At 37.5% G+C, this 26,586-nt stretch overlaps 1 protein-coding gene and 1 long non-coding RNA gene across 2 annotated transcripts in view; both read left to right on the forward strand.

Annotated features, from left to right (window-relative positions):
* The window catches only part of LOC110680436 (semaphorin-1A-like), a 41,762-nt gene extending 18,922 nt beyond the window's left edge, over positions 1-22,840 (forward strand). The window contains exons 2-5 of the mRNA XM_021856233.1: positions 13,172-13,579; positions 13,743-14,078; positions 14,175-15,215; positions 22,785-22,840. Coding sequence (XP_021711925.1) covers positions 13,172-13,579; positions 13,743-14,078; positions 14,175-15,215; positions 22,785-22,840 — 1,841 coding nt within the window. The remainder of the gene's footprint in view (positions 1-13,171; positions 13,580-13,742; positions 14,079-14,174; positions 15,216-22,784) is intronic.
* Positions 22,841-23,030: 190 nt separating this feature from the next.
* On the forward strand, positions 23,031-24,357 carry LOC110680435. Its single transcript, XR_002502875.1, has 2 exons — positions 23,031-23,268; positions 23,963-24,357. It is a non-coding gene; the product is annotated as an uncharacterized LOC110680435 (long non-coding RNA).
* The last annotated feature ends 2,229 nt before the right edge of the window (positions 24,358-26,586 follow it).

A 26,586-nucleotide genomic window follows, 5' to 3' on the forward strand; every position in this document is an offset into this window, starting at 1 on the left:
TAGAGTATTGTAGTATTGTATGGTCTCCTTTTATGAAGATGCATGAAGAACGTCTTGAATCAGTTCAAAAGCAATTTCTGTTATATGCTCTTCGTAAATTGGGTTGGACATCCTTCCCTCTTCCATCTTATGAATCAAGATGCATGCTCATTGATATTCAGACATTGAAAAAGCGCCGCGAATTCGCTATGGTTTCATTCGTGAACGATATTGTTTCACATCGTATTGATTCTCCTAACCTATTAAACAGTTTAAATTTTTATACTCCTTCCCGGCAATTGAGGAATCGTAACTTGTTTTTTATTAATCACCGTCGTACTAATTATGCAAAATTTTCTCCTCTAAACCGAATGATGAGTTTATATAATCAACATTGCGAAACAATAGACTTAACAATGTCGCGTAGTAACCTAAGAATATACCTTAACTCTGTAAGATATAGCAGTTTATAGATTTAAGTGTTAACATGTAGTCTACTTTGATTGACGATAATAAATAAATAGATAATAAATAAATAGATAAATAGATAAATAGAAAAACAAAGGCAGTACAGTCTGTATATGAACTTTACATTCCAATACCAACGGCAAAAGTTGAATTATGTTCAAGTTTATATTTTTTGCTGATCAAAAGCAGCAAAATGAATAATCTGTGCGGTGCTGCCAAATGTATATGGCATGCAAAACTGTACTACAAAATTATAAACATTTGTATGAGAAAGCAAATTTCAAACTTTGAGAATTATTTTCTCAATGCTTATTTTTTTCCATATGGGACACTTATGCCTTTATGGGCAGTATGGTTCTTTGACTCCATATCGAGATACGAAATATCGAGTAAGGGAGAGTTTTCTGTATAGTAGGCTGTATAACATAACTATTTGTGTGTAAGTAATGGCAGTGTTTGCAATTTCTCATCGTAATAGGCAAAACAGCCAATCTGTCATGAAACGGCTTACTTTCCTGCACTTGAAGTATGCAGTGCGGAAATAGTCAATACGTAACTGAAACCAGTGCTGTAATTATTAAACACGCAACGCTTTCTCATTACGCAACTGTTTTGGGTTGCGTAATGAATCATAACACAACATTTCTGAATTTGTAACCATTCTGCAACTTGTTCCGTAAACTACTATTACACAACATGTTGCATAAAGATTATTTTTATACACTAGTCGTACATTTATCCAACGAGGCTTACCGAGATTGATGATTACGACGAGCGCTGTAAAAATCGAGTTCTGCACTGACTTGCGCACAACATTTTTTTCAATTTCTTAAAAGTCTTCTTGAGAATATCAGAAATCAATACAGGTTTGTTTTCACAACCCCGAATACAAATTCTTCGTTGTGTACCAAAGCTAATGATTTAAAATTTCAATTCAATTTCGACCTCATATTTAATTTTGGCAGTTATTCACATAATGTTTTTTAATTTTAATAGAATTACTTGATATAATATATATATATATATATATATATATATATATATATATATATATATATATATATATATATATATATATATATATATATATATATATATATATATATATATATATATATATATATATATATATATATATATATATATATATATATATATATATATATATATATATATATATATATATATATATATATATATATATATATATATATATATATATATATATATATATATATATATATATATATATATATATATATATATATATATATATATATATATATATATATATATATATATATATATATATATATATATATATATATATATATATATATATATATATATATATATATATATATATATATATATATATATATATATATATATATATTATGTATATATATATATGTATATATATATATTTTTTTTTAATTTTTTTTTTTGATTATATCAAAGCTTCAATGTCACATTTGAACATATATCTTCAGCGGACAAAAAAAGGCTCAAGGAAATCAGCTTGCCAGAATTTCGTTCTGGAGGAGAACCGAACATAAGAACATACTGGAAATGCTTTCCAGAGTTTTATCTGAAAGTGGTGAAATCTTCCAACTGCCATATTCTCGATTCGAAGTCTTCGTCACTTAACTATCTCAAGACCGTATTGAGTCATTATTTTTTCTTTGATTTTCACCAGAAATTACAAAAGAAGTTGTGCGAGATCGCAGCAAGCCACGCACGCGAGTGGATGTGTTTCAAACCAGATATCACGATTCTTCTCGTTTCCACGTATTATTTTTATTCGGCTGGCAAAATTGCAAATCGGCTAAAACCTAAATTTTAATGGATCTAGCATTTATACAATTATAATTACATTGTAGTTCCAACCTTATTGAAATGTATTGTGATATTGTGTGCTTTGTGAAAAACTAACACGGTAAAATATCATTACGGCTAGTGGAACAAATTATAATTCTAGAAAAGCGGATAAAAGTTATACAGTTTCTTATATTTTTGAAAACATGACAAACAATAATTGCCGTTCAAATGGAATATGGCAACGGCAAGTGATAAAGAAGAAGTCACCATTGTATTCGTTGGACAGCAAAGTCCATTTAATGAATTTAGTTAGTTCGTTCCGATACACTCTTTAAATGTGTATGTTTTAAATAAAGACCAGAAGTCGATTGATTCTTTATTATTCAACTAAAATTATTGCAATTACGTCGTCATCGCTTTTAAGAGAGCGAAGAAAGGCGCTTAAGCCAAGACTCTTGAGCCAGGGCACAAGGGAAAAATACCTGTGTCCCATCCCAGGAGAAGCAACTCATGGAGTGTGCATTAACATTCTTAGCAAAGCCACTCCCTTCTTCTTCTTCTTCTTCTTCTTCTTCTCCTTTCTGACGTTACGTCCCCACTGGGACAGAGCCTACATCTCAGCTTAGTGTTCTAATGAGCACTTACACAGTTATTAACTGAGAGCTTACTATGCCAATGACCATTTTTGCATGCGTATATCGTGTGGCAGGTACGATAATACTTTATGCCCTGGGAAGTCGAGAAAATTTCCAGCCCGAAAAGATCCTCGACCGGTGGGATTCGAACCCACGACCCTCAGCTTGGTCTTACTGAATAGCTGCGCGTTTACCGCTACGGCTATCTGGGCCCCTTGAGTCACTCCCAACGATTTTATATATCTCCCTAAAATGAGACGGTTGTACGATTGCCCCCGTTTCTTCCATTCTAAATTCAAATATTTGCGTTTATCATATTTTTCAAACGTGGGTAAACTAATCGCCGTAATTTTTTGAATTATCTTCAAACCAAAATCAGCACAGTTGGCCTGGCCATTTTAATATTTGTGACATATCACCGATATGCTGAAAATACTAATGCTGACAAGAAAATACTGGAAGAAATTCCGTTATTTCCAGGATGCTAAGTTTGGACAGAGTAAACAGAGCGATTTGATAACGTGTTGGGCTTTACTACTTTGGGGGACCCTGATAACGCCCAACAATGAAGCAAAAAATATAATTTTGGACAGTTTTATGCATCTTCAAATCGTTATTTCATAGTCAGCATATAAATATTGACGGTATTCTTTTTTGCAAACAACCTGTATTGAAAATCACGCAATTTTCCACTGTTGGTGTGTAAATTAGAGTTAATCAGGCATACAAGAATATGTAAATATATGCATACAACGGTGCTTTATAGCGTCACCATGCGAATCTCACGCTACGTCTGCAAATATAAAGTATGTCGTGCTTTTCTAGTCAAGTGTGAAAAAATGCAAATTTCCGCTATTATGATTTCTGGCGGTCACACCTGTATCGCAATCTTCGAAGCGAAAACATTTCGAACTCCTAGTATGATAACATTAACCCGCGAATTCGTAGCTTGGAAACAACGCACTCAACAGTGCCCGTAAACGCATAACTGTCGCATAACTTGTCTATCAAAGTTCAAATTCTGCAGAATGGAACAAATTGAATAGAACCTTGGCAAAAGTTATAAGATGTCTGTAAATGTTAACCTTATCTCGATTACTATTGAATTTTGGGTTCGTTTTCCTGAGGTCAGTGAAAACATAAATTTGTGTTCGTTTAGAAAATTGGTGACCAAGTTTCGTGCATGGAAACGAGTGCTTGGCTTGAAAATAATCATATATCTGAGTTCGTATGAGACAGTAATGCATTCATGGGCAGTACACTCTCTGTTGGCTCTTTACAAACACAAAATTTATCACATCGAAGCGCCTGCTAGGTAAGTCTTGAACTAAGGGTCGATACATACGTGCTTACAATAACGATGCGTTACTGCAATGCCATTCTAATCGCAGCGTTAACGTAGCTACATTTGACGCTCATGTGACATCGGCTTTTTACCACATTCCTACAATGAGCCACGCCTGTAAGTCTTAACACACAATCGATAATCTTGGGCATGTATTTACGCCACATAGATATCCACGATATCGATTGCAATCTTATCGCAACCACTTGACAGCTCGAGAAACTTACTTGAGTGTTAAACGCAAACAAGAATGAACTTTTGAGGAAAAGGCTGTGGCGCTGGACAAACAAATATGAAACCAATCGTAGCGCTGAACTTGTTTGCTTTTGGCACCTGACATTGGCGGTTCGATGGTCGGCTGAATGAACGATTGGAAAACGAAGGATTTTAGTCGATGGGTTTGCACCGCATGCAAAAATTTAATGCTATGAAACTTTGAGTATGTTTATGCTTTTAACGGGCGAGCAGTTTACCGCAACCATGAAGCATTATTGTCTGTTTGTCTTCGGTCGTTTACATAGCAATTGACATTCGATGCGGTCGCAATTTGCCCAAGGCGTATGTGCACTTTCTGCGGTCAGGTGAATATTGTTCTCTAGTGTCCAGTGTCTAGTGCTTGTTTAATCAATAAGTGCTTCGACCAACCTTTGTTACTTTAAATCATGGTTCATTCATTTCAATGAACCAACTAGATCAGGTACATTCAGGCCCAAGTTCTTACGAATTCATGGAAAATTTTGTCCATTATCTCAAAGCTCAATGTCTTCTTCTTCTTGGCATTTACGTCCGCACTGGGACTGAGCCTGCTTCTCAGCGTAGTGTTCTTATGAGCACTTCCACGGTTATTAACTGAGAGCTTTCTTTTTCAAAGTTGTTATTTTCGCATTCGTATATCGTGTGACAGGTACGATGATACTCTATGCCCAGGGTAGCAGAGGAAATTTCCTTTGCGAAAAGATCCTGGATCGACCGAGAATCAAACTCAGACACCTGCAGCATGGCTTTGCTTTGTTGGCACGGACGCTAACCACTTTTCCAAGGAAGGCCCCAATGCTTAATGTCCAATTGTACAATTCTGATAAACAAACTAAGTGGACTTCCTTGTGGGTTCAAACACAATTCTTCTGACGTATTGTTCCAAGTGGTACCAAGTCTGCTTCATAGCTTAGCTCATATGTTCCCAAGCTTTCCAGATGCACGACCCAGAATGACTTTTTGCAACTAACCAGAGGAAACAGTAAAAATTTCCTGTAGAATAACGCTATTATTTTCAATTTGAATATTTGACAATTATTTCGTATACATTTTCAAGATAAGTCAAAACTACATCCAATCGACATGGATCAGAATGTTCAACCAGAACCCATTCACTTATTTATACTTTAAATAAAACTTTAATTAATCGTTGAAATGGAAAATATTTTTGCCAACTCATTTAAAATTTCCAACTCAAAATTGAAATCATTTTCTTAGGTACCTATACGCTACTGTTTTTAAAACGGATTGAACGAGTTGATGATCAGTAAATAATCCTATTCAGTTATCGAATTTTCGAAGTCATTGATTGAAATTGAAAAGGAGATTCGGCAATGGCGATGTGGTTCGGAATCGGTCAAATGAAACATCATCTAAGTGAATAAGCGATCCAAAGACTAAGAAAGGAATAAATCGCTTGATCTCCCTAATTTTGTTTTGTCTAAAAATGATTTTTTTACTAGATACCCTCCTTCCCTCACCTCTTATTCAGTCTATTAATTTGTTGAGACACTCGATTCATTCAAATCGTGCGGATAAGAGAACCAGAATGCACAGGTTATCCCTTCAACATAATGATTTTAGTGCCGCAGGCCAAAACTGCTCGTTGACAGTATATATAAACCAGAGGCGCGTCCACGTTTGAAACCATGGGTAGGACAGACGTTGGCAAATATTTTGTTCACAGTGAAGCTAAGACCAATTTTAACTCTGGACTGAAAATTGAAAGACTCAAACGAAAAAGGGTGTAAGTGACATTTTGGTCGGTTTTGAGTTGAGTTGATGAAAATTTTAAGCATTCTAGAGATATTCTCAGGTGATTTTTTCGCTCAACAGAAAAAATCACACAATTCATAGAAGATTGACTTGTTTTTTTTTGACTCCCATACAACTTGTTTAAATTGAAAAATGCTGAAAAAAAAACATCAAAGTAGATTTTCTTCAAACTTGTTTTTTGTCACTAACAGCTCTTTGCTTCTAACCCCCTGACTTTCATGCCAGTCGTTACCACAAGACTAATGGTGGTAAGCTCCATCGAAATTAATACGCCAATCGCGTATTATCCTCGATTTTACTATAGTAAAATCGAGGATAATACGCGATTGGCGTATTAACTTTGATGGAGCTTACCACCATAAGACAGCTAAATGACTTTACAGGGCTGGTAGTGACTATATTGAAAACTATTTCCGTTAAAACAGCCCAAAAGGAACCAAGAAAACAAAACGAAACCTGAAAGCAGTCAAGAGATGATAGTTTGATTGTTCATTGCATCAGAGCAGACATTCCTCTAAGGTCTAAGACTTCTATTTCAGAATTCATTGTGACATTACGACAAGTATTACTGTATGTGTTTTTTCATGATTTTATCTAGGAATTTCATCAGTAACTTATTCAGGTATTTGCCCAAATGTTCAGATATTGCTCCGAAAATTTAAAAAAAAGTTTTTTAAGTGATAATTTTACAAGGTATTTCTCCACGAATTTTCCTACGGAATTTCTCCTAGAATTTTGTTTGAGACAACTAAAAAAATTAACCAAGATTTTACCAAGGTGAACCACAGACATTAAATGGAATTTCTCCAAAAAATATTTCAAAAATCATCTGATTTGCTTCAATTTTTTATGAATGTTTCTAGAAAGTTCAAACATTTTATCCAGTGATTCATCCATCGATTTCCTTGGGACATCCTCCAAGATTCCCAGTCTTCTAAAAGTCAATCCAGAAATTTCTAGGGATTTCCTTTAAAATTGTTTTTCATGTTTATACAAGATTACAAGTAGAGATTTCTTTAAAGATACATACTGCAATTCCTCCAAAGATTCCATCTAAGATTTCGACAGAAATTAACTTAGAAATTCTTTTATATTTTCTCAAATCTTGAATTTTTTTTATTAATTCTTTTTGGAACGTTTCCAGGGAAATGCCAAGGATTTTTTTTTTTGAGGAATAAATCCGTGTGGCATTTTCAAAGAAAATTCTAGAATAATCTCTGATAAAACTTGGATAAGTTTTGAAGTCACTCTAATGAACAAGGATCTCTGAAATAACTCCTGAAGTCTTGAGGAATTTCTAGAATATTTTTTTGATAATTTGCTAAAATAAACGAAAATGAATGAATCGAATCTCGGTTTAATTTCGCAGCATTTCCTTGAGAAATTTCTCGAAAAACATTGGACAGAATTTTGTGGGACCTACTGAAATTTATGGATTTATTGGAAAAAAACTGGTGTGAAAATATAAATAAGCTTTTGAAGATTGCATGGGAATTTTTGAGAAATTTTTAAAGTAATTTTCGGTAAAACTGCAGGCGTAATACTTGGATGAAATTTCCTGGAATAAATTCAGGAGAAATGCCGCTAAGCATCCTTTGAAAAAATGAGGAGAAGTGGTAAAGACCCTGAAAGTATTCTTAATAAAATGACTATGTTGATTCCTGACGTTTTTCCTCGCGGAATCTGAGACGAAATTCTTGAAGGACCTGTTGAACCCACATAAATCTCTGAATTTTGCTTTAGAGCTTGTACAATTTTGCAACAGAATAAGGCAAAAAGAGACTTAAGAGACCATTTTGGTTGATATAGATACTTTAGAAACCTTCCATTAAAATATAGACTTGCATTAAAATGGATACAAGTCTCTTAAAAGAAACATACTAGTAGTCCTGTTTATAGGATCATTCATTGTTGTCAGTCTTTGGATCAGTTTTTGTTACCATTCATATTAAGTAAATATGAATATCCTTCATATTTATATCCTATTAAAATCAATTTTATTGAACAAATTTGACAAAAGTAGACTAAACTGACCAAATGTTTTATCAAACAGAAACTCCATAAAATATAAAATATTTCGCTGGAATTTCTTCAACAATTTTGAAATAAAAATCTTTCAATAATCGTCGTAATATGCTCTAAGCCTTTTTATGGATGATGCCATAAAATATCAGTAGGAAGTTGATCAAATCAGTTTTCAGGAATTAGCTAAGAACTACTTCTAGCAATTTCTGCGGCGATTCTGAACCAACCAAGAACTTCTAGAGACTGTACTTTGAGAGTTCTATAGAAATTGTTCTGAAAATCATCAAGATGCCATAGAGGATTGCTCCATTTGTTATTCTAACGATCAAAGAATTTTCTTGTAGTAATTCTTACAGTTAGTTTTCCAGGATTTTCGCTAAAGATACTCTCAATCGTTCTTCTCACAAGCCAGAACTTTTGGGGGTCATGCATAAACTATATCACGTTTTACTAGCCAAGAGACTACCATGAAAACCCTTACCGTGTCTTCCATGCTCCATAAGAATAAAAACGACGTTGATCGAGTTTGTATGTATTTTGAAGAGATGATAAATATTTTAATTTATTTTTCATACATTCTGTGGATCTTGTTTTTTTTTTCGACTCTCCTTTGACTGTCCTACCCAGGTGTTTTTGTGCGTAGTACATGTCCTACCTGTCCTACCCACTTCCCGCGCCACTGATATAAACCAAAATAATTCAATATTTGAAGTCGCAGGTGACTATGATCAATATGATGAGAAATTTTTCAACAGATGACCCTGGATTTTCCAGGAATCATATTTTTTCTTGCAACGCGTAATAACGTCTGCATTTGAAATATATTCGAAATTCTTTGACTATTATTTGACCCCTAAATCCTGATGGGGTCTTCCTTAGCCGAGTGGTTCGAGTCCGCGGCTACATAGCAAAGCCATGCTGAAGGTGTCTGGATTCAATTCCAGGTCAGTCCAGGATCTTTTCGTAATGGAAAGTTTCTTGAATTCCTTGGGCATATTGAATCATCGTACCTGCCACACGATATACGAATGCGAAAATGGCAATTTGGCAAAGAAAGCTCTCAGTTAATAACTGTGGAAGTGCTCATAAGGACACTACGCTCAGAAGCCGGCCCTGTCCCAGTGGGGACGTTGATGCCAAGTAGAAGAAGAAGAAGAAGAAGGGGTCATGGAGAATAATTTAGTCAATAAAAATGTGATAGAAGTCTTGTGATTTCTTCGATAAATTTTGAACCGTCTAAAAATATTTAACTAGTTACTAAAATTTTTAATACATCGATCCTCACTAGATTTTTTTAGCTATTTATAATGCTTTTTATACTTATTGAAATCACTGAATGAACTTTGTATGTGTTCTCATGGAGATATCTGGACAAATATTAGAAAACACATCGACATTGATAAATAATGAGGAGGAATTCTCGGAAATTATATTGAATAACTAGGAGGAATATTTGGAAGATTTACTGGAGAAATAATTTATAGGACAGCTGATAGAAACATCGAAAAATAATTCCCTGTTGAAATTTCCTGGAGGAATTCCCGGAAGAATCTTTGCAGGAGTGTTTGAATAAAACTCTATTGGTTCCTGAACAAAGTCTCAACGATAATCTTGAGACTTTGTTGGAATAACTTCTGGAGAAATCTTTGAAGGAATCTCTAAATAAAAATAAGCGGAATTCCAAGATAAAAATCTCATGACAGTTTCAAAAAAAGAGAGAAACACATAAAGCAATAAAATATATTGAAGCGTTCTTCCTTCCGAATCCTTAACGAATAACTGAGAAAATCCTGGATTGATTCATAAAAACATTTCTTGTGAAATTCCAAAAGGGTTAACCTTCCTAACTTTTTAAGCAATTCCTTAGTTGAATCCCAGAAGGAAAATTTGGAGATGCATTTAGGGAAAGGCTTAGGGAAGTTCCTTCAGGCATATTTGGAAGAATTAAGTGAAGTTGTGCATGAACTTTTGCATTGTAATCATTTCCATCCAATTTTGCATGCATAGACAATGTTTTACTAGTGCATTTCGAAGTTTAGGAGATCTCTGAAGAAATTGCTGCAGGAATCCTGGAAACATTTCTGAAGAAGCCTTAGAAAGTATTTTTTCTTCAAAATTAATTATTAAAATTAATTCTTAGAATCAATTATTAAAATAAGTTTTTGAAATTATTAAAATTAATTATTTGAAGAAATTATGGAAGCACTGTCAGGGACTGTTTTTTGAACCACCCTACTGGGGATCATTTGAAAAATTGTTGCAGAGATTTTGAAGTAATCCGAGGAGAACTTATATAGTATTTTACTTAAATACTGGAAAAATCTTAAGAAATGCAAGAGGAACTTTACTAATATCTGTGAAGCAATTCATGTAGAAATCACTAAAGGAATCCCTAGAAACAAAGCTTATTTGCGAAAATTCTTGGGCATACCCTTGGCGCAAATCTTGAAGGAACTCCTGAAAAGATTTCTTAACAATGTTTTAGAGAAATTAATGATGAAAATTTGGGAAAACCGTATAGTAACTTCTGAAGTAAAATTCCAGAAATTTATTATGCATTCCTGAAGAGACTCAAGAAGAATCTTAAGTAATCCCCCAAAAGAATTTGTTGGAAGAATTCCTGGAGAAATCTTTGGAGTATGAATCCTTGAAGAAACTTCAGGAGCTATCTTAGGAAGAATCTCTGGAAGGATTTTCCCCGGAATCATTCATGGAGAATCCCTTAGAGAATCCCAAATGGAAGTTATTGGAAAGATGACCTAAAAACTCAAAAATACACCGAGCTGAACAATCGGCATGAAACATATGAACTGCGGCGTGAAAATATACGAACTGCAGCGTGGTGCTGAATAGCGTTGGCGTGACGTAAAATGTCTAGTGGCAAGCACGAAGACACTCTGTCAAGAAAACATTCCAATTGATCCTTTCGAATTGGAAAGTTTTCTTGACAGAGTGTCTACGTGTCGGTGAAACTTGAATCAGCCACCTTTAACATGGTCTTGTCGAGAAGCTGTGCTTTTAGTTGGGCAGCTTTGCAGCTATTTGGGGAACCTTATATTTTCAAACCAGATTAGAACTTATTAAGGTCAAATGACCGTAATTATTGAGTCTTAATCTACTACAGTAATCAAGATCAACATTAATACCATTAAGAATTATCTGCTTGGTCCAAATTTTTTTGATGACGCCATAGTAGGTAATCGATGCGTTTTCATTCAATAGCCCAGTGCAAGATGCTTTGAAAGAGTTTCTGAACAGCCTGTGATGAAAGTACTCAGTAGCAATGGAGGGCAAGCAGGAGCAGAACGCCTCGCCCTAAGCCATTCGATGTGTCAAAACACTCCAATCTCTGGGGGGATGCTTCGTTTGATGGGTGATCATGGGTGTCAAAAGTGCTTGAGAATGTGTTGCGATCCTACTAAGGTCACATGCAGTGTGGTAGCCATTACTGGTGGTACTCATGGACCCATCATCAGATAAAAACCTGCTGCGAATGCGACCAAGGAGGCAAAAACAACAACTTCTCACAAGACAAGAGTGACGATATGAAACAGCGCGTGTGCAAGTCGAGTTTCAGTTATCGAAATGAGTTGTGAAACCACTCTCGCCTTTGGTCGCAACCAAGTGTAAGTATGGGTACCTTACAAGTCATTAGTTGGTCCACGGGGACCACCAAACGACAACGCGATCAAATGCTGCTGCCATCAACATAAAGGTCGCACTTAAGGCGCGCATCAACTTTTGTTTATACGAGCTGATCTTAACATTTTTTTAACGACCGAAACGGCAATCAAAAAGGTTTAGTCAGTGCGCGAGCGTGAAGAAGAGGCTGTTCGGGGTTGAAGATTGAGTTCGAATATGAACGACTTGGTTTGGCATTGGGAAATCAATCTCGGAGACGTGCTGATTAGACGTGTTCGTGATAAAGCGCTCAAGGTAATAAATTTATTATTGTGGGAATAGTTCGAATTCTAGAATAGAAACACACGAACTACATTTGATTTGATGGAGACAACATCTAAACGACACTCATCTAAAGGACACATGGATGGAAGAAAAAAAAAACGTTATGTGAAACCCCTGGCCATAATTTTATGAGAATACTCCAGATTCGGTGGAAATCTGGCTAGGATTATTTATGAGAATCCTTCACATGTCTTTTGTGAAAACCCACTAGGTATTTTGCGAGAATTCAACCTAGGATTCAGTAAAAAAATTTACATTATGTTTAGTGTAATAAGTAAAGAGAAAAAATTTTCCTTTGATGTTAAGCTCAAGTTTGGGTTTTTATCATGATGAATCTCAAATAAATCATCTCAAGCGCAATTTATATATAGCTTATTCTTCTTTAAAAAGAATCTGCTGATTTTTCCAAGAACAGAAGGGAACCCGTTCACTCCATATACGCAAAAATCTAACTTTTGCCATATAGTGCTCTTATGCTTTCTCGAACATTTCATTTGATGAGGCTTCATGGTCATATGAGTTAAAATATATAAATTTGCAACCTTGAATTTGTATTTGCGTTTCATTCATTCACGTGCACGATTTCTCGTATAACCTAGCTTGATCACATTTATGATAAGACTAATTTAAGGTTATATGTGTTTCACATTACCATTCGAAATATGGAAATCAAATCCTATCGAATCACTTCCATTTGCAAATCACGAATTTCAAACATCATAACGATGCTCAACCGAACTCAATCTTCTTTTTCCATTCCTCGTGTGTGTCATCTTCAGCTGGAAATTTGACCCCGTTGATCATCTTCTCCGCTTCGCTTCTTCATCGAAAGACTGAATTTGAATTTTGGCCTATTACCCACTTTCTCATCCATGATCTTCTTTTATGTCTCTGCTTTCAGATAACACGATACCAGCCTTCTTCGGCAACAGCACTGATTACTTTAAGTTGCTAGATCAAGATGACAATTCGATACTGATAGGGGCGCGAAATGCGCTGTACAACATCAGCCTGGATCGGTTAATCGAGCATCCGAGCCAGCGGGTCATGTGGACCTCATCCGACGCTCACCGGGAACTGTGTACACTCAAGGGCAAGACGGACCAGGACTGCCAAAACTACATTCGAGTATATGCGCGGTTAGGCGCTAATAAGATCATGCTTTGCGGGACAAATGCTTACAAACCGCTCTGTCGGTATTATAACCTGCTGCCGAGTAATGGTTCAATTGCGTACGATAACAATGAGATGGAGGCCCTTGGGCGATGTCCGTACAATCCACTGCATAATAGCACTTATGTATTTACCGGTACGTATGATTTATTCGTTAATTTCTACGATCCTCATTTTGTGAATGTGACCCACTTGATGATCGCGACGGTTCATAGATACATAATCGCTGACTTAATTTGATTTCGAATGTAAAATCTTCCATTTATCTTTATTCTCGTTCTTTTTTCCCCTCTTGAAAGATGGCCACCTTTACTCGGCCACGGTAGCGGATTTCTCGGGAGCGGATCCCCTGATATATCGTGAACCGCAGCGAACGGAACAATACGACAGCAAGCAGCTCAATCAGCCGGCTTTTGTGAGCGCCGTGGAACACAATGGCTATGTGCTATTTTTCTTCCGAGAAGTGGCCGTCGAGTACATGAACTGTGGCAAAGCAATTTATTCGCGTGTAAGCCGCGTCTGCAAAAACGATAAAGGAGGTCCACATCCGTTGAATGACCGATGGACGTCGTTCCTGAAAGCCCGGCTGAATTGTTCCATACCGGGCGAATATCCGTTCTATTTCGATGAAATCCGTAAGTATCATTAGGTGTTTTGTGTGCCGTGGTCTTCAACGGCCAATGGCATAGAAAAGTCAGAAATCTAATTTATTTCTCATATTTTCTCAACAGAATCCACTACGAAGACGATCAATGGAATCTATGGGAGCGAGACGAATCAGATCATCTATGCGATAATGACCACACCTGAAAATGCCATCGGTGGTTCGGCGGTTTGTGCTTTTGCCATCCAAGACATTCTGGACGCTTTCGAGGGCCCATTCAAATGGCAGCAAAGCATTAATTCCAACTGGCTACAGGTACCACAAAACCAAGTGCCGGAACCACGCCCGGGAAAGTGCGTTGACGACAGTCGAACGCTACCGAAAGCATCGGTAAACTTTGTCAAGATGCACACTTTGATGGATTCGTCAGTTCCGTCTCTACATGCCCGACCCGTTTTTACGCGCGTCAGCCTACTGTACCGATTGTCCGCGATCACTGTCGATCCACAGGTGAAAGCGCTGGACGGCAAAACGTACGACGTGATCTTCGTAGGAACCAATGACGGAAAGGTTATTAAATTCGTTAACATAATGTCGTCCGACTCGACGGATGAGGTCAAAACAGTAACAATCAGTGAAACTCAAGCATTCCCAATTGGCACCAAAGTGAACGAAATGACAATTTCGAAGAAGAGCAAAAAACTTATTGTCATAAGCAATGGGAAGATAATTTCACTGCCACTTAGTAATTGCAACGAACACGAGTTCAAATCATGCCGCAAGTGCCTCGAGCTACAAGATCCCTACTGCGCTTGGGACGATGAGAACCGAGAGTGTCGAAACACCGATGAACTACACCAAAGTAGTCGAACGGTTGGACGTTTCTTCCAGCGGTTAGATGGATTAAACATCAACGAAATCTGCAAAAAGTACGATCAGCGTGACCAACGACAACATAAAGCTGAAGAAAACGACGTCTACATGAGAGTTGATGGGTCCGGATCGGCGGAAAAGGATAACCCACTGGAAACGAAGAACATCGTCATCATCCAAGGCACGGTGACCTCCGTGGGCTCGGTCGACATTGATAATGAAATATCGAAGAGCTCGATCGAGGGTAGCGTGCTGACGAATAAAATTGGATCCCATCCTTACCACCATAAAACAGGTGAGTTTATGAACGCTATTTTACCTTCACTTTATTATGCATGAGCGCACCTCGACTCGAATGTCCCATCATTGACGTATAGTAGCCTACTTTGCGCGTTTTTATTGTTTCTGCTGAATTGGGCGGTGCGGTACCATTGAATTAAATCGAAGTAAACGATCGCGAAGCATCATTTTGATGTTTCTGTAAACAAAGCCAAGCCTGCTATTCCTTATTTTCGTTCTTTATGGTAATGTTTGCGCATCGATTATGGCCAAGCGAAGTAGATATAGGTGGCGGTGTTTGTGGTGTATGCCGCACCTTTTAAACTCTGCTTATTTGAAAAATAACTTGTGCATGTTATTGTCCCGCGAAGAACCATGCGTCAAGTGTGCATGATTGATTACCCTCGGTGTCTGGGGCGCGAAATAGGAAGAGAGAAGAAACTCGCACCATTATAAATTCACAATTTGCTAAATTGATGTTCAATGGCAGAAATGCGCGGTGCTCTCTCCGTTAAGAGAGAGAGGATAAATTTGTACTGAGCAAGCGAAACCATTAAGAACGATGGAATATTATTAACATGTGCTAAAAATAGTCGTTCGTTTCGGGTCACTCTGTTAGTATTCGTTGCTTAATTGATATTTACAATGTGGGACTTGTTTTGGATACAAAATAGAGCTTAACGATCGTTTGTAGCAAAGTTATGTTTATTTTGCGTTTCTACGCGATCAATCTTCCTCGTTTAAATAAATGAGAAGTTTTTTGGTGACACAAACGATCTAAGATGGGGCTTTTAAAGCGATAGATTCTTAGAGAGCTTGAAATACGATTGAATATTTCTAACGAAGCAAAACTAGAAGGAATTCCGGAGTCCACTTTAAAATTTTAACACCTGTCCGAGGTATATTTATTGCAATTTGAACTAGAAACTAGAAGTTTTCACCCAATACTACAATCTGAGTCCTTGATGGTCTTAGTTCCTGTGGTTCATATTCGAGTACCCACCTCCTGTGTGATAACAGAGAAAAAAGGAAACAAGTCTGTACTATGCTAGCTTTGTTTGGCTTGGGACCCGAGCCTGACTACTTTATGACGTCCAAAAGCAGGCTACCAAAGGAACAATTGATAGCTATTAAAATACTTTAAAATACATATATGTTCCAGAGAATGTTCCTCGAAGCCGATAACTTACTCCATTGCTTTCCAGTAAAGTATTGGAGTCAGTCCAGCTATTCCGGGACTTCCGGATACTTACTAAGATATATTCAAAAAGCTCTCAGCGGTAAACTTAGCCTACTGGAACGAAAAACTCATCAACGATGATATTTTTTCGAAGCTGGTTTGGTCGGATAGATTTCGAGGTTATTCCTGCGATTGCAGTAGAGTGAAATTTGTGGTTCGCACGAGCTCTGACGATATCATGTTGCCTAGCTTTTGCAGTGCTTAAACTTGAGCTTGATTGGTGGTAACCAGATGACTAACAGACTTGGGACTAACAGACACCCTCGGGGTATAGGTGCTGGTGATCTTCTATTTTTAGGCAACAATGGCGCCTGCCACGTCAGAATGCAGACCAATGCATAGTGGGAGGAATTTATGATGCATTTAAAACTGGCCTACAGTAGACCGGATATACGCCTGCATCTACGCCAGCTCGTGCGGGAAGGTGTAGGGATGGTAATTTTATGGCAGAAGACGTGCTATAATTATAGAAGAATGGAAGCGTATAAGGAAACGAGTTTTATGTCCCTTTTTGGTTCCAGCAAATGCTATGTACGAATAGATCAACTGTGACAGATTAAGAGTGGAAGGTAAAAGCAAGTAAAAGATACAACTACAAAGTGCGAGGAAACGAAAAGGGCCTGGGATTGAACCCATGACCTTCTGCTTATGAAGCAGAAGCGGTAGCCATTAGACCACCGACTCCGTCTTATCGGGTTGTCTAGCTTCTTAATTTTAAATTAAGTGTGTATGTTGTGTATTTCTTTCACTACTGGACTGCGAAGTGCGGCTTCATAAGTGCGAAAATGCAAATAATAGTGCGGGATGGCATCGAATCATATTGGTGTCTTCAGAGCACTTATTCGTTGGACTGTGAGGTATAACTGCTGAAGACACCGGCTCGATTTGCTGCAATCGCGCACTTTTATTAGCATTTCCGCACTTGTAAAAACTTCTGTGATAGTCCAGTGGTGAAAGAAATGCACAATATCTCGGTCGAAAGTGGTGGCCTAGAATAGAGCGCTGTCATTTTGCATTGACTTCTGACATTCTCGTGCATCATGACTTCGCTCTGTGAGTACTTGTACATTACAGGATCTGGTACAGATAGTCGAGAAGCTGTAGATTATGTAACACGGCAATTGCCCCCTAGCTGACGTTGTTGAATTTGTTCTTCGCGTCTACCATGACCGTGGCGCATTTTTGTTCTCCTTCGACTTCTGCTTCGATACCTGGTCAGCACTTAAGAGGACTTATTCCATGGATTTCACCAAGAAACTTTCAGGGATTCCACAAAAGTTACTGCAAAAGAATTCAAAAAATTTCCTACGTGGAATAGCCCCAGGAATTCCTTTAGAGATTCCGTTTGTATTTTTTTAAGAGGTTCCCCCAGGCTATTCTCAGAGGATTTTTCTAGGGAATCTTCAATCAATTATTTCATAAATTCTTCCAGTATTTCCATCAGAGATTCTTTCTTGTATCCCTGAAAGGACCCTACGGGGCATTCGATCAGGGATTTTTAAAGAAATTTCTTCAAGAATCTACCAGAAATTTCTCCGAGGATTCCTTAAGGAATTTATCCATCAATTCCTTCCAGTATTTCTTGAAGGATTTATTCCAAGGAATCATGTAAGATTGCTTTAAAAAAATTTCCAGAGATATATTAACAATTTTCTCCAGGGAGTTCTCTGGGAATTTTGTTCAGAGATTTCTATGGAGATTCCTCCAAGGATTTCATAATAAAGTGTTCCATGAATTTCACCAGAAATTTTCAAATAAACCCTTTCAGCGATTCAACCCGAAGACATTCAGAGAAATGCTTTGTTTAATCCTCCTCATTATGGGATACTTTGAGATTATCTCGGAGAATTTTTCCAGACTGTTTTAGAAGAACCTCTAGAAGTTTTTTTGAATCCCCTGTAAACTCACTGGAAAATATTGGTGGAATTTCTGAAATAATTTCTATTGCAATCCATATGAGAATTTCAGCTGGAATTCTTGAAGGTTTTTCTGATGGAAATCATGGAGAATTATCTAGGTGAAACCCTATAGGATTTTTAATTGGTACCCTTTGAGGAAATCCTAGCGGTATTTTCGAAGGAATTCCTTTTGGAATTACTGAAGGGATTCTCAGAGTAATCCCTGACGGAATTCCTTTTTTGAATCGCTGGAGGAACTCACCATAGAATCACTGGAGTATATGCTGGTGGATTCCCAAATTACTTGTGAATTAATATAAGAAATATTTTTTGTAAAATTGCTGGAGGAATTCCTGAAAACCCCAAGAATCCCTGAAAACATTCCACGAGAAATTCCTTGAAAAATTCCGGAAGGAATCTCTTGAGTAATTCCACTAATCAAATCCTTACGAGAATTTCTGTTAAAATCCCAGGAGGAATTCCTGATAACTCTTGGAGGTATTAATTCCTTAAAGAATTTCGCCTGATATAATCTCTAGATAAATTCCAGGTGCAATCTCCGAAGGTGCATTCAAAAAGGCTCATTTTAACTGCTTACGTTGAAAAATTCGGTTGGTTTCCATTCAAGGGGTAAATTCATCTGCATCATTGAGTTTGCATCTTGTAAGTACTTTGAGATCTGAATAAGTAGTCGAGGAATTTCTAATAAGATTTCTGATCGAACTCCTAATAGAATCCAAAGAGGAACTTCTTATGATATCCCTAGAAGAAATCCTGATTTAATTTTTAGAGGAGCTCCTGATATATTCTCTGGAGGCATTTCTGGAGGAATCTTTAGAAGAATATCAGGTGAAATCTATGAAGGAACGATTGATGGAATCCCTGTAGGAACTCCTGATTAGACCGGCCCACCTCAGTATGGGAGAAAAATAAAGTTGTAGAATTTCACGGGGCACCCCCTAGATTTATTCCTTAATGTTAAAGGAATACTCCCAGAAAGTTTCAGTTCATTTGGTTGTTCCATGAGCTAGCGTAATTGAATTGTAGTTAATATGAGATTTTCAGCTCAAGCATATGGGAAACAGCACATCATCCCCTGTTTGGTTCAGGAAAATTGTTGATCACGTTCAATTGAACCCAGAATGTCAAAAACACTACTTCATACCATAGCGAACAATATTATAGAAGGTTGTATCATGATTAAAATTGAGAAAGTTGGTGTTTTAGCTATTTGAAGAAGGTTTGCAATACTGCTTGGTATTTCTTCAACAGAGCTTGGTTGTAGCCATCAAGCGCATCATAGCCACCTATGACGTTGGGCGAGCTGCGGCACAAGGCGCATGCATATTTGTGATTGCACGGAAGTGCTGATCTAAACCTAACTTTCAACTACTGAAAGGGTAATGAAAATGATATTAAATCCAGATACAATCTTCTGCAGTTGTGTTCATTAGGGTATCAACTAGTGTATTTGACATTCTGGGCTCAATTGAACGCGATCAACTAGTATACGGAACGAAACAGTGGCATAGGGTCAATTTTCAATATAGTTGAGACGGATATCCCATACAAACTTCAAATTGAATGCGCCAGCTGGTGGAGCAACCAATTGAGTTGAAATTTTTAGAGAGCTATTTTCTTACCCTAAGACACATATCTAGGGGGTGCCCCGTTGAGCTTTACAACTTTTTTGTTTTAGGGCCAGTCTACTCCTGATGAAATCCCCAGAAGAACTCTGATGGAATCCCTAGAGGAACTCATGATGAAAACATTTGAGGAATTTCTGTAAAATTCCCTAGAAGAGTTTCTGGTGAAATTCTTATAGGCATTCCTGATGAAGTCCCGAGAGGAATTCCTGATAAGATTCCTGATAGAATTCTTAGAGCTTTAGATGAACTCCTGATACAATATTTGAAGGAATTCCAGGTGAAATCCCTGAAGGAACTTGTAGGAACTTCTGTTAAATTCCTTAGAAGAGTTTGTGATGGAATTTCTATAGGAACTCCTGGAGAAATCCCTGGAGGAATTCCTGATAACATTCATGGTAGAATTCTTGATAGAATCACTAGAGATCCGGAGGAACTCCTGATGAAATCCCTAGAGCAGTTCCTGATGGAATCCTTGGAGGAAATCCATAAGATATTCTTGAAGGAACTCCTAATAAAATCATTGGAAAAACTCGTGATGCCTTCCCTAGAAGAACTCTTGATAAAATTCCAATGGGAACTTCGGATGAAATCCCTGGAGGAATCCTTGCTAAGATTCCTGATGGAATTCTTGATAGAATTCATAGAGGAACTCTTTATGACATTCCTAAAAGAAATCCTGATGAAATTCCTTGAGGATCTCTTGAAATAATCTCTAGAGGCATATCTGATCTTGAGGAATTCCAGGTGAAATCTCAGAAGGAATTCTTGATGGAATCCCTAGAGGAACTCCTGATGAAATCTCCAGAAGGACTCTGATGGAATCCCCAAATATAATTCTGATAGAATCCCAATACAAACTCCTGACGAAATCATTGGAGGAACTCCTTATGAAATCCTTACAAGAACTCCTGATAGAATCCCTGCAGAAATTCCAGGTGGAATAGTTGAAGGAACTCTTGATGGAATTCCTGAAGAAACTTTTCATAGGATTGCTAGAGGAACTCCTGATGGAATTCCTAGAGGAGTTCCAGGTGGAATCGCTGAAGGAACTCCTGATGGAATCACTAGAAGAACATCTGATGAAATCCCATGATGGAATCCCTAGATAAACTTCCGATGGAACCCATAGAGGAAAATTAGATGGAATCCGTAGAGAAACTCCTAATGGAATCCTGATGGTTAAAACTTTGGCAGTACTCCTGATGGGAATTTCTGGTGTAATCCTTACAACAACTTCTGATAGAAACTCTCCTGATGGAATCCTGGACGAACTTTGAAAGGAATCCCCCTTGAATGAATTCTGTGAAATTCCTGATTGATTCCTTGTAGAATTCCTGGAACCCTCCCTAGAGGAATTCCGTATAAGGAATCACCGATAGAACTGCGGGTGTAGTTGCTAAAGAAATAGTTTAAGATTGTGGGAAACGCCAGTCGAATATATAGAGATAACTCCATAGCGCACTTTTGCTAGATCACCATGGCGTCCAACAACCAGTTTGGTTTCAGGAAAGGTAAATCTACTCTGGACGCCATCCAGTCGGTCGTTCAGACAGCTGAGGTGGCAATCGAGCATAAAGGAGCGGCATCCACTACTACGCTGTTGTCACTCTGAATGTGAAGAATGCGTTCAACAGCGCAAGCTGGGAAGCAATAGCACACGCGCTTCACCCGCCTCAAGCGTACCGGTGCAGTTGTGTAAGCTTCTAGAAAGCTATTTTGATGGTAGGATTCTATTGTATGACACAGAGGAGGGCAGAAAAGGGTTCGAATTACCGCGGGAGTACCTTCAGGATTCAATCCTTGGCCCGCTGTTATGGAATGCGATGTATGATGACGTACTGAGGCTGCCCCGACGGGTGTTAAGATGTTGGCTTCGCGACGATATCACCCTAGTGGTCTATGGTGAATCGATGGAGGAAGCAGAGTTGACAGCAGCGCACTCTATTCCATAGTTGAGGAAAGGATGAAATCTAGAAACTTAGACTTGCTCGTCATAAGACTGAAGTAGTTGTGGTCAACAACGCATGTCCGAGCAACAAGCGCTTTTCTCAGTAGATTGATTGCACCATAGAATCCAAGCGATCCTTAAGCATCTTTGAGTAATGATCGATGACAAGCTCAGCTCGCTAGCCACGTTTGAATATGCCTGTAAAAGGGCATCTACGGTTTATAGCGGCGCTTTCGAGGATGATGTCTAACGCTCTGCTGTAATTGCAGCAACGCAAGCTACTGACAAGCGTGGTGCTATCCATACTAAGGTATGAAGGAACAATCTGGTCAAAAGCGCTTTGAACGAGCAGAAACCTAAAGCGGTTGGAAGTACGTACATGCCTATTATCAGTCAGTCGTTTATTTCATCTTCACGCGCCATGTCGTTAGCTCGAGCTTCAGGAAGGACCCTTCACTATTACCTTCAGCTTGTCTGGGCACATCTCAACTGACGTCAGCGGGTTCCCAATCTAGCCATAATGACTCGGTATACCAAGGTATTGACGACTGATTTCGGTACATTTCGTTGTGACGATTTGACTGACTTAGCTCGATCTAAGTTGCTGGTAGCTCTGCAAATTGCCATTCATAATAAAACAATAAGAAGCATCAGCCACATATGGCTCAAACGCCATACAGCATTACGGAGCCAAAATAATTTAAGTTTATTTTACGCAGATGTTGTTTAGGTACGGAGACGACATTGTCTTGAAATGCATTACAGATTGTGTGGAGGTTTAATCTCAAATCAGATCTAAAATACTTATTCTAACTTATTGTTTTTTTTTTTTGTTGTTGCAATTTTTCAGATACTCTTGTCAAAGAAAACGTGTCGATTGCTTCATTCACTGGCAGCTCAGCGTGATACTGAATTGTTTTCCGTCATAATTGGTATTGTAATTGGTTTTTGCATCACGCAAAAAGTGATGAAGAAGCAGTCCTTTCACGGCAGTGAACATCGAAATCAGCTGAATTGGTAAGTTTCAATCAGTGATAGTGGAATCATTAAGACATTGTTTGACGCTTTACTTATCCAACAGCATCACACCAGAATTTGAGCATGCTTTCGCAGAATCGCACCAGCGGGAAGGACGTAAACCTGCTGATGAATACGAACACTGGCAATCAGTACATACGCAGCAGCAAGCTATCGTTCAGCAGCTTCAGCAACATCACCAGAACAACATGAAGGACAACATCGACTTTGATTTCAAAGATCGAAGTGTTGAATGCAAGAATTCGACGGAAAACTTGGAGAAGGACATCAGCAAAGGCATGGGCACGCTGCAGAAGGTGAAAAAGACGTATATTTGATAGTAAAAGACTGCTTTCGGTGATTGGGACAAATAACCACTGCTAGAGTATGCAAATCGTCACATTTTCGGTACTACTTTAAATCAAAATCGTGCACAAACAAAAAAGTTTAGAGCGCCACCTACAATGGCACTTTTCTACAGTTGGATAGCGAAGTTCTATAATTTTCTTCTGCCTGTGAACTAGCGTTCTACTTCTTCACTAAGGAAGGTACAGGGATGAATGATGTCTTCATCTGGATTGTGCTAGATTACTTCAACTGCCATATCTTCGAGTGTCGGGCCCCTGAAAAAGAAATCAAATGACGGCAATATGTTTTTGGAAAAAAAAACAAGGGCAAAGACATTCGAAGAGGTAGTGACTTGCAACGAGATGGCTCTCAGGGGTAATGCAGCACAGCACTTTATCTGTATGTTAATAATTTTATAATCGGACTTGACCATTAAGCACTAAATTTTGTTGGTATGTATCATTCGTGTAACCTACATAATGCATATATAGACTCATGCTTTCAAGCACGCAAACAAACCTCAGTCGCAATTTGGTATATCGATGCGATGTGATACTCGAAAGCAATAACAACGACATCAGCAACTATCGCTAAACTTAATAACACTTCCGGTCAATAGACACAGGACACCGCAATGAGAATAAGATTTTCTTTTCCCAACAGACTCCACAGTTGAAGACATTCAAGCCTTAGATGATACAGAAATAGTTGATGAGAGTGTGTGATTGGAAAACCAAGTGCTGCCACCGAGTTTTGTCAATACATGTTACATGTAGGTAAAAAAGCGTATGACAACTGAAAGACCGTTCAGGGCAGCGATAAAGAATAGAAACCTCTGTGAGAGACTGTGTGCCTAGCACAACTCATCCCCAACCAGCAAGCGTACAACATTTGGTTCAAGTAGAGGCCTTATATAGAAACTTGTGCCCATCATTTAGCTCTGAAAGATAAGCAGGGAATACGAAACATTATAATCGAACAAAATTCATAGGCAAATCATATATCCCTGGCTAAAGATATCTAGAAGCAAAGAGGCTATCAACTTACTACATTCTAGATGAACAAAATGCGTATAGGAAAAAAACGTAGACCAAATATTTTTTTTCTACTGATTTCTTCGTATATCTTAAAACAACGTTGAGTTAAAACGACAAATTATGCCACACATAACTCTGAAGTAGAATAGATCAGCTTCAAGTGCTAACACATCGATATCTCTTTGCTTCTCGTTAGCTTTGTGAAACTCTAACCGAAATGAAAGCCTATTGTTGCTTTCAAGAGCCCCTCTTTGAAGTCATCGTAAAACAGCAAATAGCAAATAGAATGCCTTTTAATCGCCTTGCGTAACAATTAGCCACGAATCCAACACAACAAGCCAACAAGAACAAATATGTTTTTTCAATTCGTTTCTACATAAGATGAAGGTGTGGATTTTGTGGTTCGAAATATTTCGCTGCATGTACGACACACCTGATCGAAATTAGCTAGGAAAAATGCATTTCTTTTTTTTTCGCTTGTTGATATATGTAGTTAGTATGTTCTTCCGGAAGACATCCATTGATTGTTTTGTCGACATTTTTAGGCACGTTCCAATTCAGTCGAGCCCAGCTCGATTAATAGGTTAAGTCTTGTATGTACGATTGTGTGCGAGTGTATGCCTGTATGTGTGAGTGTCCGTACATGTGTTGAAGGCCGAAGTTGGGCGCCATTCTCGCACACTCATCCATCTTTCATTACATTAATGACAGTTTTAGTGAATAGCTAGTATATTTAAGTTAAAGAGACCTTTAATTGAGATCAAAATTGGTTTTAAATGCGTATAAGTATTTTAGAAAGATTTTTGTTTATTTTTATTTCATAGTATCTAATGCTCAGAATCTCAAATTGAAAATACTCTTACCGAAGTATGCGTTAGATAAACTTGGTAAACGCAAGCAATACTATGACGATTTGTTCGCCTAAAGTCCATATTGTTCACCAAATCAGGAGTTTGTCAGAATCATCATTTCACATAACATCTCATTTGTTACTCATTTCAATTATTTTGGCTAGTTTTACTTTCTTGACAACATGAACGAACGGAAACTGATTTTAATATATATTATCTTTAGTTAAACGAACAAAAATGTGATACACTGAGTATTTTTTATTTTGTATTGTTTTAGATCTTAGAATGTAACGACCCGCGAAAAATTGTAATATAAACTACGTATTTCGATTCACTACAACATAGATGATATTTTTGAAGGTTAGCTTCCTTCATTTTTTATTGCGATGAATCGATGAAATTAAGAGGACAATTTTACAAACAACAGAACATTTCTTGTTCTAGGTTAGCAAGATATCATAATTATCAATTTTAAATATCTGACATGTAAAAATATGACAATTGTAAATAGATAGACGATTAAGAATAATTGAAATAAAAGAACTATAATTGAAACATCAAATTTAATAAAAAATAGAATGAAAGAACATATTTCCTTTTTTGATTAGAATTTTCTGAATTTTGGTTCGAGGAGTGTATTGAGTTTATTGTTATAACTGTGAACAAGTTTACCAATTATGGGTTTTGAACGTCTTGTTGGGTACCTAGTGCTTCGTGAAGCCCAAGCAGGACAGTTCGGTTTTGCGTCGTCCGATAGTTTTACTCACGGTTTCGCGCGTGTTTTCGTCGCCGGAGATTTTTTTTTTCCGTTTTGGAGTGTCTTGCTGGTAAGTGCTTCGTGAAGCCCAAACAGGACGGTTCGATTTTGCGTCGGCAGATAGGTTTTGCTCAGGTTTCGCGCGTGGTTTCGTCGCCGATTTTTTTTTTCCTGTTTCGAGCTTTTTGCTGGGTAGGTATTTGGGAAGGCCCAAGCAAGACGGTTTGTTTTCGGGACGCCAAAAGTTTTGCTGTCAGTGTCAGTTTTGTGTTCAGTCGAGAATGGATTACAACTGGTGAGTTCGTTACATGCTTATTATAACACATTTTTTCTTGAAAGCGTACTTTTATGTAATATTAAAACAAACTTTGTATGATTCGTCACTATAAGTGTCGGCATTATGCTTTTTTCTTATACAATTTCATATACATATATTTTTCTCTTTTGACATTATAAAAATTATCTTTTGAATTGTTCGTCATTGTGAATGTTGACGTATTTTTTAGAACTTCTACCATATCGAGACAAAATGCACAGTAATACTCATATGTCATTTACAAACAAACTATGTATGGTTCGTCACTACAGGTGTCGGCATTATTCCTGTTTCATATAATTTAAAATATATACATGTAATTTTCA

This window comes from Aedes aegypti, unplaced genomic scaffold (assembly GCF_002204515.2).
Source record: "Aedes aegypti strain LVP_AGWG unplaced genomic scaffold, AaegL5.0 Primary Assembly AGWG_AaegL5_hic_scaff_1388_PBJ_arrow, whole genome shotgun sequence".
Classification (NCBI taxonomy): Eukaryota; Metazoa; Arthropoda; class Insecta; order Diptera; family Culicidae; genus Aedes; species Aedes aegypti.